The 14,832-nt window shown below is 50.5% G+C and overlaps 1 protein-coding gene across 1 annotated transcript in view; it reads left to right on the top strand.

Annotated features, from left to right (window-relative positions):
- The first annotated feature begins 2,059 nt into the window (after positions 1-2,059).
- CRYL1 (crystallin lambda 1) overlaps positions 2,060-14,832 on the top strand; it is a 108,398-nt gene continuing 95,625 nt past the window's right edge. Inside the window, exon 1 of the mRNA XM_040988356.1 lies at positions 2,060-2,186. Coding sequence (XP_040844290.1) covers positions 2,146-2,186 — 41 coding nt within the window. The 5' untranslated portion in view covers positions 2,060-2,145. The remainder of the gene's footprint in view (positions 2,187-14,832) is intronic.

The raw sequence follows: 14,832 nt of genomic DNA, 5'->3' as shown, positions 1-14,832 counted from the left end.
CTCCCACCCCATAATACTCTTGTAGGCTTTTTGACCCCGAATATGGCAGCAACCTCAATTCTTGTCTCTCAGGAAAGAATTTCCGTGCGGACACAGCTTAGTTTTAAAGCAAGATTTATTAGAAAAGTTGAGAAAGGAGACTCCCGTCCTAGTGACAGGAGGGGGCTCTGAGATGGAAAGGACCCTTACCCCCTGCCATAGTGCCAGGAGGAAAAGCAAAATGGTGGGGAAAAGCATCTTTTAAACCTTCCCCTGAAAGATGTTTCTCCATAAACAAAGAAAATTCCTGGTTTCCATGGTACCTGGCCTTGGGACGAAAGGCCAGAAAGGTGTCACTGGCCAACTCCCTTGGTCCCTTTTTAATGATAAAGAGGTCAGTCTGAAGCCCTCCCCCTTGGCAATGGCCAGAGACAGAATGGGGCTGAGGCTTCAGGTGGGAAATTGATATGCTAATATCGCCCTTGTCTCTTGGGGAAGCGTGTTAAAATATGCACTTGTCTCGGGAGAGAGTGCTCTGGTGAATCCAAGCCATGGTGGGGAAAATACCCCTTTCTCTTTGAGAAAAAACGATGGCTTGGGGACCCAGGGTGCCCTAACTGCCTACTGTCCAGTCTAACTCCTCTCTCAGTACTACGAAATGGAATGAAGAGATAAACTCACGTGGCTTGAAATCTTTTGGAGCTGTGCATTGTTTTTCATAAGATTTTAATGACTTTTTTTTGGGGGGGGGGAGTCCTCGTGTTTATGGGCTTTAAAAAAATTGTACCAAAATAAACTTCTTTGTTTCTCCATGTTACAGGATCCTAGTTCCTTGAGCAAACACTGATACATCTCAGGATCTGCATTGGTCAGCTGTAGCGCATTAACCCAAGTAGCTGCTATACAACTAGAGATTCTTTTTTCTAAAGATTCATTTTATTTTTATTTGAAGCCATATTTCAAGAGAAGGCGCGCGCGCGCACACACACACACACACACACACACACACACACATCTCTTCTATCCGTTGGCTCACTCCCAAAACGGCTGCAAAACTTCAGCCGCTCTGAAGCCAGCAGTCAGCTTACTCCGGATCTCCCACGTGGGTGCAGCGCCCCGAGGCCTTGGGCCATCCCCCTCTGCTTTCCCAGGCCATCAGCAGGGACCCGGCCCAGAAGTGGAGCCCCTGGGACAAGAATCGCGCCTCTATGCGTCGCTGGCGCCACTGGGCTGAGGATTAGCCGACGGCACCCCCTGCCAGCCTCTTCCATGGACATTATAAAGGACACTGACATACATAAATGATAAAATAGAAAAGTTACTCTTTCTTTCCATTCACTTGCATAAAGGGCTTTGACAAATGTAAAGGCCTTGGGGAGGTGGGAGAAGAGTGCGTGACTCTTCTGTTACTTATCTTATTTCCCTTAAAAAAGGGTTGATGCATTTAAAGTTTACTGACAATTTGTGGCATTTCCTTCAAAGTCTAACCCCCTTCCTCTAAGCCTTCTCTTTCCCGGTTTCTGACGGGGATACACGCAACAGGAAGAGCTCAGTTCATCATAGTTTTTGCTAGGCCGGGGGCAGCGGGCAACCTGGCACGTTTCCCTCCAGCGCGCGCCTACACGTCGTGCTCTGGGTCTGGCTGGCCGCGCCCCGCTTCATTTCCTCTGTCTGGTCAGCCTCGGGAAGGAGGAAGTAGGGCGCGCGTGCTCACGGCACGTGTGCTTCTCTGCCTCCCCTCCTCCCCGCAGGTCCCAGGCCTCAGTTCTCCCGGGAATCGGGCGGCACCCCTGATGTGAGCCCAGCGCGTCGTTCATGCCTGCGCTTGCGGGGTGCGCAGGGGCGCCTGCACCTTCCACAGTGGCAGTTCTCGGGTAGCTTTTCTGGCGTGCTTTCGCGTTTGTGCTCAAGGGCTCTGCCACGCAGCCCGCGGCCGGGGAGTGTCCCTGGGCGCATCCGCCCAGCCCAGCGTGCGCCCCGCCTCTCCAGCGGCCCGGGTCCACCCCCGGCGCCCGCGGAGCCAATGGGCCAGGAGCACGCCCTCCACCCTGTCCCTAGTGCCCGCCAGCCCCGCCGGCCCCAGCGCAGCTGCGCGCCTGACACCCGGCTCCGCGCTTAGTTTTCGCGCTCGCGGTACCGTGTCCGGGCCCAGCCTGACGCCGCGCCATGGCGTCCACAGCGGGCAGCGAGGTGCTGATCGTTGGCAGGTAAAGAGCTCCCAGCCGCTGCCCGCGGAGCCTCGGGGAGTCGCCGAGGACGCGGTGCCCCGCGAGTGGGTGGGCGCCCATCTTGTTCCTGAGCGCGGTGGGAGCAGAGTCTCTCGGCCTCCCCGCTTGCGCCCCTGGGGTTCCTGCTACACAGGCAGAGCTGGCGTGGCCCCGGGCCAGCGTCTGGCGGATCAGCGGTGGGTTTTGCAGGTGGAAGCTCCTTGCAAAGTTGCTTCTTGTTTCGCTTGGTGCAAGCTGCAGTGGCTCTGCTTTCGTGGAACCTGTGGAATGATGTTGGGGCTGCCAGCAAGGCCGTTTGAACATGCTCGGCATTACGTAGGAGCGAGGCGGATTGTGACATCCGGCCTTCAGGAACTGTGCCCTAATTCCCAGTTTACGAATAAGAAAACGGAGCTTAAGCAGTTTCCCCAGCTCGCGGTGAGATGAGGGGACTAGGAGCGTGCAGGGAAACAGGTGCACGCCCTGGGGACCCGCACGTCGCGGGTCTGTTGGGCATGGGGTTCCCAGGAAGTCCTGCAGGTGTTTGTGACCACACCGGGAAAAGCTGGAGCCGGCGAATACGGCCAGGAGGTCACGATTTGCTCTCTGCTATTTCTCGACTGGCTTCGGTTGCTTCCATCCCCACTCTTAGAACTTTCGCTATTTTCATTTTTCAAAACGAACGGTTTTGCGGAGCTTTCCATTGATTACCTATGGCAGCAATCTATTGAACGGTTACTACTTGCTATTGATATTTCAAAGCACCATATTCGGGCTGGTATTGTGGCCTAGCCGTGTAAGCTCCAGCTGATACCGGTTCGAGTCCTGGCTGCTCCACTTCCCATCCGGCGCCCTGTTAATGTGCCTGGAAAAGTAGTAGAGGACAGGCCAGACCCTTGGGACCCTCCACCTGCGTGGGAGACCCGGATGAAGCCCCAGACTTACATCTGGCCATTGCAGCCTCCTGGGGAGCGAACCGAAGGCATGGAAGACCCAACTCTCCCTCCCTCTCTTTGTATGATGCTGGCTTACAAATAAATAAAGTCTTCTTTTTAAAAAATGTGAGGTGTTGGCTTGAGTGCCTCCCCATTCTCCTCCTCCCCCCATCATTTGCAGCCCTGTTTGAGGGTCATTTCCAACGTCAGGGTTTTTCCTTTAGAGCCCAATGTTGCAGGGCCGTGGGAGGCTTGTCAGCTTGGTCAGCAGTGGGGTTAACTGCACCTTGACCTTTACAGACCCAAGGGAGCTCGTGGCCAAGTAGTGAGGGAGTAAAGAGTGCACTTTGCTCCCGTTGCAGTAATCAGGCTTGTCTTGGATTTGAGTTATGAAGGTCAAGGGCTGGAGTTTGTTTTCCGTTGTGCCTTGCCGTAGCACTCGGCCTGTGCCGGATCAGTGGCAAGTCGATGTCTGTTTGGATTGCACAGTTCTCTGGCAGTGGGTGGGTCAGCCTGCAGAGGAGGGGCTGCGATTGGCAGTTTATCTCTGATTCCTTGGGCAGGGGTTGATAAGGAAGTAGCGTATGGTGGGCACAACGCAGGGACCCCAGGAACGACACCGTGCCTTGGTTTGTGACCGTGCTGTGTGCCCACTCCCCTGGGTGCCTCCACGGAAACCCAGCTCCGCCTCTAGGGTCATGCAGGTGTCAGCCCCTGGTGCCAAAGGGCTGTCTCTTGAACAAGGGGTGCTTGGGGCGTGAATTAAACCCTGAATTGGTCTAAGTGTCAGTCTCTTCGCTTAGAACCCATTGAGTGTTTCTCCCCTGTCAATGTCAGTTTGTAGATTCCCTCTGGAAAACACTTGGTGCAGCTTGTCAGTGAATTTTATCCCAGCCTCACTCCTCAAGGCATTTGGCATTGTTGCCTGGGACGCAAGGAGCTTTAGGGGAGAGAAAGCCTTGCCTGTAGGCCAGTGAGAGCAAGAGGAGGGAAGGCCTTGTCACGGACTGGGGTGTCGCGAAGACAACCTTGCCTTGGAGCGGTGTTCTCAAGCCGGAGTATCTATGTGTGTGTATATGGGTCTGCCCACGTTTAGGCCTCAGCTGGTCTAACAGGGACAGCTGTCTGGGAGGAGGGCCATTTGCAGGTTGCTGCTGCCCGTTCGCCCATGCCCTTCTCAAGACACTTGCTCCTGCTTGAGGTCCTCCCCTCTGTCGCAACTCCTGCACAGAACTGCAGAGAAATTCTACCTTGGGGACTGTTTTGTCACCAGATGGCATGCCTATGTATTTAAACAAGGATACAGTAGGGGTTCGGTTTTGTCTTGTATCAAGCGAGACATCCCATAAACCGGAGTATCCTTTTTGTGAGTGCAAAGTTTCACTTTGGAGTGACTATATACATTTTATATAAGAAACTCCCTGAGGCATGAGGTTGCTTTATAGTGCTATATGGCAAAATTTCCTGACAGTTTTCCATTCACACACAGACACACACACACTGCTGTGGTTGTGTCTGGGCTCAAATTTAAATGTGATTTTCCTAGGAAATATTTAGTAGGTCTTCCTGGCAAGTTTTTCCATAGATGACTTAGATCAAGCGTATAGGAAATTTTGCGCAGTGAGTAAGTAGCCGTAGCCCGGGAAGGTACTTTTCAAAGCATCCGGGGCTCCGTGTGTAGCCCAGTGGTTCAGCCCTTCCTCTTCCCTCTCATGGAGCACCAGCACATGGTGCCGGAGTCTGCCTGCTTTCCTCCTACCCACATAGGAAACCTGGTTAGAGTTCCCATTTTCCTGTCCCAGCCCTGACCATTAGGGGCATTTGGGGAATGAACCAGCAGAATGAGAGTCCCTCTGTCGAACAAATCAGTTGAAAAGCAATGCATCTAGAGTGGATTAATCAAAAGCGTAGTGGCATTCATTAAAGCGCAACTCTTTTTTTTTTTTTTAAAGATTTATTTATTTTATTGGCAAGGCAGATATACAGAGAGGGGCAGAGACAGGGAGGAAGATGATTCATTCCCCAAGTGAGTGCAACGGCCGATGCTGTGCCGATCCGAAGCCAGGATCCAGGAACTTCTTCCAGGTCTCCCATGTGGGTGCAGGGTCCCAAAGCTTTGGGCCGTCCTCGACTGCTTTCCCAGGCCACAAGCAGGGAGCTGGATGGGAAGTGCAGCTGCCAGGATTAGAACCGGCGTCCATATGGGATCCCAGTTCGTTCAAGGCGAGGACTTTAGCCGCTAGGCCACGCTGCCGGGCCCTAAAGCGCAACTCTTGTGTACCTTTTGCTGATATTCAGAAATGAAATAAATGACCATTTGCCTTACTTTTTGGTAATGATTAAAGCTGATGAATTCAGAGGCTTGAGGCCTGCCAGGGTAGTCAGGATGCTGAGAACTTTAAATGCCCACATCGCTGGCTCTTATTGTGTTGTATGGATCATGAAATTTGCCTGCTAATGTGCCTGAGAAAAATAGTGGGTGCCAAGTGTTTGGCACCTGCACCCTCTGGGAGACCTGAAACTGCTGGCTCCATCTCTGGCCTTTGTGGCCGTCTAGGGAGTGAACCAGCAGCTTGAAGATTTCTTGACTCTTCTCTTCTTTAGAACTCTGCCTTACAAACAAGCAAATAAGTAAAAAAAAAAAAAAAAAAAAATTGTGGGGGAGGCGGGCTGGTGTGATAACCTAGTGGATAAAGTTCTCGCATTGCATGTGCCAGGATCCCGAATGGACTCCAGTTGGTGTCCCCGCTGCTCCACTTCCTTTTCCAGCTCCCAGCTTGTGGCCTGGGGAAGCAGTCAAGGACGGCCCAAAGCCTTGAGACCCTACACTCAAGTGGGACACCTGGAAGAAGCTTCTGGCTTTGGATCAGTTCAGCTCCGGCCATTGTGGCCACTTGGGGATTGAACCAGCGGATGGAAGATCTTCTTCTCTGTCTCTCCTCTCTGTAAACCTGCCTTTCCAATAAAAATAAATAAATCCTTAAGAAAGAAAGATTTTCAAGAAAGATTTTCAAAGAAGTTTTTTTTTTTTTTTTTTTTTTTCTTAAGAGGAAGAAATTGCCCACCATGTGGGAGACCTGGGTTGAGTTCCTGGTTCCCAGAGTCTGACCCAGCCCTGTAGTAACAGCATTGGAACAGTGAGCCAGCGGATGGGAGCTCTCTCAGACTTTGCTGCCTTTCAAAATGTAAAAATAGAAACAAAAAAAAGTAGGTGTAATTATATTTGCTTGCATACTTAAAATACACTATTTCCACAGGTAATTAATGTGTAATTTTTGGCATAAAATGGCATACATATATATGCGTATATATTGCATTGAATCTTCCAAACCCATGTATATTTGCTTGAGCAATCCTCTTTTTGTTTGCTCTGTAACCCCTTGATCATATGGGACATATGGGACAAGGCTGGTTCAAGCAACGATACAACTTCTGTTGACCAAGAAAACAGGTCTTCAGAGAGCCTCCTTCTCTCTCTCTCTCTCTCTCTCTCTGTTGCTCACCTTGCCATACAGTCTCCTTGGGAAATTGTGGGAGGTTTGCTTAGCGAGTGGGACTCATTTCACACTCCTGTGTAACAGGTCTTTGACCTTTGGCTTTTATAGATCAATCCAGGCTCCCCACCCTTCTGGCTTTGATAACCTCCAAGCACCTCCCATTCCCCTCACCTGGAATCTTCAGCTCCAGACCCTCTTCCTTCCCACTGTGTGGCAGGGACAGGATGTGTGGTGACTCAGGACTCAGAAACACCTATTGTAGCGTCAGGTGCTCGATTAGATGTGGCTGAAAGCTTTCATAGGTGTGGATGACATGGGTCATTTTGTGGGGTTGGGGTATTTCCTTAGTATTAGTGTTTGAAAGAGAGGGAGAGACGGAGAGAAAATAGAAATGCATTTATGGATTTAACGTATGTGCTGTGAAATGTAGAAATCGTTAAGAGTATAGGTGTTTTAAACATCACAGAGTGAACCCACTCCTGTAACCTCTACACTGCAGCTATTTTTCATCCCAGAGTTAGGCTGCATTAGTGCATTTTTATGGTTAGAAAGAAATCACTCAATGGTTGGACTCTATGGAATGTCCACAGGGGGAACAATATTTTGAAGTCCATAGCTGGCCATTTGGGAGCACACATTATGTTCTTTGGCCTTTGAACTCAAAAAGTTAAAAGTTTGCAGGTGGCTTTCTACAACCCTGAGAGAGGGAGAGGGGAGGGAGAGAGAGAGAGAGAGAGAGAGAGAGACCTGGAGCTGTATCTGATACTGTTGAACTAAGCTCTAGAGTGTACGTGCTATAACCTAGAGTCTACCTGGTTGATCAGCATGAGTCCAGAGTTCTGAGAAATAAAAAATTCATATGGATATACTGTGTACACAGCATGTTGCATAATTGTGAATGATTTCACTGCTGTTAGCTATGGCATTGAAGTGAATCCCTGATAAGGAGTTTGAGTAGAAGCTATTGAGTTCACCTGCTGTAGGACCTGACCCCCTGACATGCGGTGGGGGAATGGGGGCTGAAACATCCTCTGTGGCATGTTGCTGGTTCCACCAGAGCCCAGGCTGCTGGCAACAGTGGGCTCTGCTTGAGGCTGAAGTTGTAGCTGTGGATAAAAGGCAGACAGAAGCTGAGTCATTACACTCCGCCCTGTCCCCACTCTTCTGGCCCCCTTTCCAAAACAGCTCGTTCTGTTACTGCAGTGGGCCACCACCACATGGGGTGGTCCAGCAGCTTCCAAGGCAAGAAGCTGCCCCGCCACTGGTTCCTGTGTGCACCCAGAGGACCTGCCACTCCTGGGTCAAAGATAAGGGACCTCGCTAGACCCAATGACTCCAGTGAACAAACAAAAACCAAATTCATGCTGCCTGATGGGCATTGCTCTCCCAGACCCATGCACTTGGACAAACTTCACCGTGTTTTTCATTAATGTACTTTGATACCCATTATGAGCAATCCAGCAGTTCACAGCAAACATGTTAGCTTCCAGGCTTGAGAAATTAAGGGTGGTAGCAAGGTCTTGCATTTGTCCCTTGCCCCATCTTATTAAAATGGGGCCAGAGGGGGATAAAACTGCCTTCAGAAGATAGCCTACTGGGGGACCAAGGTTGCCCTTGAGACCCAAACTCCAGGAATACAAACAGACGGACCATCAAAACTGAGATTGGGAGAATGTAGAAAAATATGTTTTGAGGGCCAGTTTTTTGGCCTGGTAGGTAAAGCTGGCTGGCGCCTGCATCACCGGTATTCCTATGGGAAATGCAGAAAAAGTTGGCTGGGTCCCTGTTGCCAGTGCGGGAGACCTGGAAGAAGCTCCCAGCAACCTGTTCCTGGCTATTGTAACCATGTAGGGAGTGAACTGCTAAAAGATCTCTCTCTTTCCCTCTGTTTCTATAACTGTGACTTTTTCAAATTAATAAGTAAATCTTAAAAAATAAAAGTTTTTTTTGCTGATGTTGTGGTGTAGAACATGAAGCCACCACTTGCAATGCCAGTTTCCCGAATTAGAGTGTTTTCAAGTCCTGGCTTCTCCACTTTTTTTTTTTTTAAAGATTTATTTATTTTATTGGAAAGGCAGATGTACAGAGAGGAAGAGAGACAGAGAGGAAGATCGTCCATCCGATGATTCACTCCCCAAGTGAGCACAACGGCCGGTGCTGCGCTGATCCGAAGCCAGGAGCCAGGAACTTCCTTCCAGGATTCCCACACGGGTGCGGGGTCCCAAGGCTTTGGGCCATCCTCGACTGCTTTCCCAGGCCGCTAGCAGGGAGCTGGATGGGAAGTGGAGCTGCCAGGATTAGAACCGGTGCCCATGTGGGATCCCAGTGCGTTCAAGGCAAGGACCTTAATCATTAGGCTATCGCGCCGGGCCCGGCTTCTCCACTTCTAATCCAGCTCCCTGCTAATGATCCTGGAAAGCAACAGAAGATGGCCCAGCTCCTTGGACCACTGTCCCCCGTGTCGGAGATAGATGGAGCTTCTGGCTTCAGCCTGGCCCAGCCCTGGCCACTGTGGCAATCTGGGGAGAGATCCAGTGGATGGAGGATCCCTCTGCTACGCCCTTTCATTTTGTCACTGTGCCTTTCGAATAAATCTAAAAAGCAGATTTTCTAATGCAGTAAAAGGTATCTATCCAGTTGCCATCTGGTGGAGTGGGCAAATGTTATCCAAACTCAAACTCAACCTTTTGCAGGATAAGTTAATGTTTATTAAATTAAAAAAAATGTGTGGGGTCAGTGCTGTGTTATAACAGATAAAGCTGCTGCCTACAGTGCCAGCATCCCGAATGGGTGCTGATTTGAGTCTCTGCCAGTCCACTTCCCATCCAGCTCCCTGCTTATATAGCCTGGGAAAGCAGTCAAGGACGGCCCAAAGCCTTGGGCCCCTGCACCCAGGTGGGAGACCCAGAAGAAGCTCCTGGCTTCGGATCAGCTCAGCTCTAGCCGTTGTGACCATCTTGGGAATAAACCATCCAATGGCGGATCTCTGCCTGCTCTTCTCTCTCTCTTTCTCTGTAACTCTGTTTTTCTTTTTTTTTTAAAGATTTATTTTTATTATTTTTTTTATTGGAAAGGCGGATATACAGAGAGGAGAGACAGAGAGGAAGATCTTCCGTCCGATGATTCACTCCCCAAGTGAGCGCAGCGGCCGATACTATGCCGATCCGAAGCCAGGAGCCTCTTCCGGGTCTCCCACGCGGGTGCAGGGTCCCAGAGCTTTGGGCCGTCCTCGACTGCTTTCCCAGGCCACAGGCAGGGAGCTGGATGGGAAGCAGGGCTGCCGGGATTAGAACGGGCGCCCATATGGGATCCCGGGCGTGCAAGGTGAGGACCTTTAACCACTTGCGCCACCGCGCCGGGCCCAACTCTGTTTTTCAAATAAAACAAGTTAATCTTAAAAAAATGTGTAATTGCGGTAAATTACACTAAAAATGTGCTACCTTTGTAAGTTTACAGTTCAATAGTGTTAAGGACATTCACATCATTGTGCAACCAATTTCGCGAACTTTTTCATCTTGCAAAATTGAAACTCTGTACCCATTGAATAACAGCTCCTCATTTCCTTCCCCCACTGGCGCCCAGCATCCTACTTTCTATGAACTTGACTTTTCCAGGCGTCTTATGTAAGAGGAATCACATAGTATTTGTCCTTTTGTGACTTGCTTATTTTGCTTGGCATGCTGTCCTCCAAGTGGAGTCAGGTGACAGCTGTGTTTCTGTGTAAAGGCTGAGTTGGCATTCTTGCTGACCATTTAAGAGGCTGAATGGACCAGCAGTTCTTTGTTGTCACTGCCTCCTCAGCAGCCAGTGTGGTTTGTGTCCCCTCTTTCCCCTCTAGTGAACCAAATCTCGTTATTGCTTCGTGTGTGTGTGTGTGTGGCAGGAGTTAATTTTTTCTTTAAGATTTACTTGTTTTTATTGGAAATGCAGATTCACAGCAAGAAGGAGAGACAGAAAGATCTTCCACCTACTGATTCACTCCCCAAGTGGCCACAATGGCTGGAGCTGTTCCAAAGCCAGAAGCCAGGAGCCTGGATCTTCTTCCAGGTGTCCCACAGGGTGCAGGGTCCCAAGGCTTTGGGTGGTCCTTGACTGCTTCCCAGGCCACATCAGAGAGCTGGAAAGGCAGTGGAGCTCCTGGGACACGAACCGGCGCCCATATGGGATCCTGGGTATGCAAGGAAAAGACTTTATCCACTAGACTACTGCGCCAGGCCCATGGACTTGATTTTTAAAGCATGTTCTCATACGTTTATATATTTTTAGATGTGACGCACCCATTTCAAAGACTTAGGGACGTCTGTATGTGTTAATGATTTGGGGGTATTCCCTGTGCTGTGTGCCTGTCCCTGCAGTCAGATTTGGAGCATTTTTAGCCTCCAGAGTGACAGTTACTCCCCGTTCCTCTAACGCCCGATCTTGGGCAGTCCCACGTCTGCTTCCTGTCTCACGGAGTTACTTATTCTGTACCTTTCCAGCAATGTGTGGCCTGTGTCCACGACTTTCGCCTAACTTGATGCTTTCAACATTCACCCATGTAGCGATGATCAGATTGTCTTCCTAGCTGGAGTGTGGATATGCCACATTCTATTTATCTGTCGTATCAGTGGATGGCCATTTGGGTTATTTCCTATTAGCTATTATGAAGAAAGCTACTATATACTTTTCATGTACAAGGTATGCATGGACATAAATTTTCACTTTTGTTGGGTTTGGAATATAATTGTGGTTACATATATTCATTAAAAAAAACACTTTATTTTGTAGATAGAATTTACATTTACAGAAAAACTAATGCTAGCACAGAGACCACCACAAACAACACTGCCTGGGTTTGTTTCCCCTCTTATTAACATGTTACCTCTCAAAATAATATTGGTAACTAATAATAATATTAGAAGTTGCTAATGAGTCAGCGCCTTATTGTATAGTCGCAGCCATACTTGATTCAAACTCACAGTTTTTAGCTTGTATGTTTTTTTTTTAAGATTTTTTTTTAATTGGAAAGTCAGATATACAGAGAGGAGGAGAAACAGAGAGGAAGATCTTCCATCCGATGATTCATTCCCCAAGTGAGCACAACGGCCGGTGCTATGCCAATCCGAAGCCAGGATCCAGGAACTTCTTCCGGGTCTCCCACGTGGGTGCAGGGTCCCAAAGCTTTGGGCCGTCCTCGACTGCTTTCCCAGGCCACTAGCAGGGAGCTGGATGGGAAGTGGAGCTGCCAGGATTAGAACTGGCACCCATATGGGATCCCAGTGTGTTCAAGGCGAGGACTTTAGCCGCTAGGCCACGCTGCCGGGCCCTGACTTGTGTTTTGTTTTCTGTCTCAGGATCTCGGCTGGATTCCTCTGGATGGTGATGGTTACTCAGACTTTCCTTGTTTTCAGTGACATTAACAGTTGAAAAAAAAAATGTTAATCCCCAGCTGTAGGCAACTGCCCAGGTTGTATTGTACCTCAGCCAGTGTTACACTCCTGGGAGAAAAGCAGCTGATAGCCGGCAGGCATTCTGGGCCTGGCTGATGCCAAATTTGTGTTAACTATACCAGCATATCAACATAGTTACCTATTCTAAGTTTTTAAAAGATATGTGGGGGGATTGTGACCGCTGTGGGTGCCAGCCACTGCCATTGTGCCCGCCATGGGTGCATGGGTGCATGAGTGCATGGGTGCATGGGGGTCCAGAGCTGCGGGTTCCCAGGAGGCCTAGGGAAGGAATAGTGCCAGTGGGGCATGTGGAGACATGGGGGTCAAGCTGAGACAGCCAGAGTGAGCCTGGGGTTTCTCCATGTGCTTGGTCCCAGGAGGGGAGGGAAGTGTCCTAGATTAACAGGCAGCTGCAGTGTGCTGGTGGATCAGGCCTGGAGGACTTTGAATGGGCTATGAACCAGAGTGCGTGGAGGGGTGAGGTCCCAGGGCAGCACACATGCCAGCAGCTTGGGACCCTAGTGGGCAGGCAGAGCTCTGGGCCAGCACACCACCAGACTGGAAGACGGGGCTTCAGAGACTGGGTTGGGGCACAGGGACTGTAGGTAGGTGAGGGGGCCGAGACCAAATGGATTGGAGGGGGAATGGAGGAGATTTCCTGACAATAGGGGTCAGACCAGTGCACCAACCCACATAGGAGACCTGAGCTAGGCTAGTTAGCATTGACTACCGCTGACCACTGCTCACCAGTGCACACTAAAGCTAGGGCTGGGGGCATAGCTGGCATGATTAGATCACAGTACCTGACAGTGACAGTTGGTATAGGGGATGGGTGATGTTAGGTTGGGTCATGACACTAACCACCATATGAGAGAATCAGTTCTGGGGGCAGACTCTGTAGAGGATATGTGGGTCCACTCCTGTGGAACTGCAATTTCCACTGCTTTGCTGAAGAGCTGGGGGTGGTGATGGGCTGAGCTAGGCAAGACCATGGAATCCTCCAACACTCCTGGATACTGGGGTTGGGAATAGGCTGGGCTAGTCTAGGTTGCAGGGCCCACAGGCACACCCAAGTGTGGGAACTTGGTGGTCCGTAGTTTCTGCTGGTAAGCATGTGATTCAGGCCAGGCAAGGTAGCTCCACCCATGTGGGCCATGCCAGTCTGGGCTGCAGCACCCACTAGCACACATGAGACTTGGAGGGAGGGGTGCGAGCCTGATAAGGAGGCAGCATGGGCTCCCCTGCCGGGCCACTGCTCCCACTGGCGAGGGTGAAAATTGGGACTGAGGGCAGAGTAGGCCAGGCACAGGGCTACAACACCTGCTGGCCGGCATGAGAACTGGGTTGGGGGAGAGCCAGGCTGGGCTAACTGAATGTACACATTGGTGCATGCATGAACCAGAGTAAGGGCAGGCTGGGTGGGCTGTGCTGCAGCATCGGCTGGCAAGTGCTAGGACTAGGGGCAGATCTTGTCAAGCTAGACTGCAGAACCACCTGGGAAGTAGAAGATTCAGGACTGTAAATGGGCTCAGTAGGGAAACTGTGGCACCTCTCTGTTGGGCTGCAGCTCGCATTGGTGAACATGAGAACCGGGGTTGGGGAAGGGCCTGGCTAGACAGGTGGTAGTACCCGCTGGCATGAGTGTGAGCTGGATAGTGGAGTCAATTGGGCTGAGCTAGACTCATTGATGTGTACAAGAGCTGAATGGGGTGTGGGACAGACTGGGCCAGTCTGTTGTACAGGAACCAGAGCTGGGGGCAGACTTAGTGGGGTTACTTGGGGATCACTGCCATTAGGCTGCTGTTGCAGCTGATGTACATGAGTGCCAAGGGTATGGCGGACAGGGATGGTCTGGCCTGCAACACCATTGGTTTGTGTAAGAGATGGGACTGTGGACAGACCTGACTAAGCAACTACAACCACCAGTGTGTGTGTGTGTGTAGACTGCTGTGGGTGATGGACTGAGCTGGGCCATGCACTGGCTGGTACACATAGGAGTCAGGTCTGGGGTCACCTCTGGTGAGGTTTCTTGGGAGGATGCTACCAACTGGACCGCTGGACTCAGAGCTCCAACCACAGGGAGAATCATAGGATCTGTCGTCTGACTGTGGAGTGCACGGGTCAAAACTGGGTCTCCTCAGTTGTTGAAGGCTGTGCAGTGGACGGCATGCCCAGATGTACGTGGAGGACACGACAAACATTTCACTGAGGCCTGCAGATGCCTAGTACCGTGGAGGGCGGAACAAATTAGACAGCTCTCCTGGTCAAGCTTTGACAGCAAGTGTCTGGGTGAGTGAAGATTCTAAGGTGGATTATGTCAGCCGATGAATCTTGGCAGGATTTCCTCAACCTTGGAACAACAAAAGCAACCGCCTCTCAGAACTATCAGAAGCACTTAAGCAGCACCCTTGGAACATGGTCCACAGCAGGGACCTTGAATGACACTGGGTGGCCAGTACTGATGTGGTACCGGCCGTGGCTCTCTCCTCCTCTCCCCTCTTTTCAGAGGAGATTGGGTGCAGCGTCTTGTCCACTTTCCCTCATTTCTCAACCTTCCCCAGTCTAGTCAACCTCGTTGGGGAGCAGAACAGCCGCATGAAGATGTCTGGAAGTCTGCTCTGGTCTATTCAAGCATTTATTTGTATCGGCATGGACTCATGGACAGATGTACGCCATACTCGATGTGATGTTCTGGTGTTGCTGTGTTTGCTTTGTGGTGTAAGTCAGCTTTGGCCAGGTCCAGTGGACTCTAGCCAGCCTGCTTTTTTAAAAAAAAAAAAAAAGA

Source organism: Ochotona curzoniae, unplaced genomic scaffold, assembly GCF_017591425.1.
Source record: "Ochotona curzoniae isolate NIBS_2020 unplaced genomic scaffold, NIBS_Ocur_1.0 contig_4838, whole genome shotgun sequence".
Taxonomy (NCBI): domain Eukaryota; kingdom Metazoa; phylum Chordata; class Mammalia; order Lagomorpha; family Ochotonidae; genus Ochotona; species Ochotona curzoniae.
This window is presented reverse-complemented; position numbering and strand designations above follow the sequence as displayed.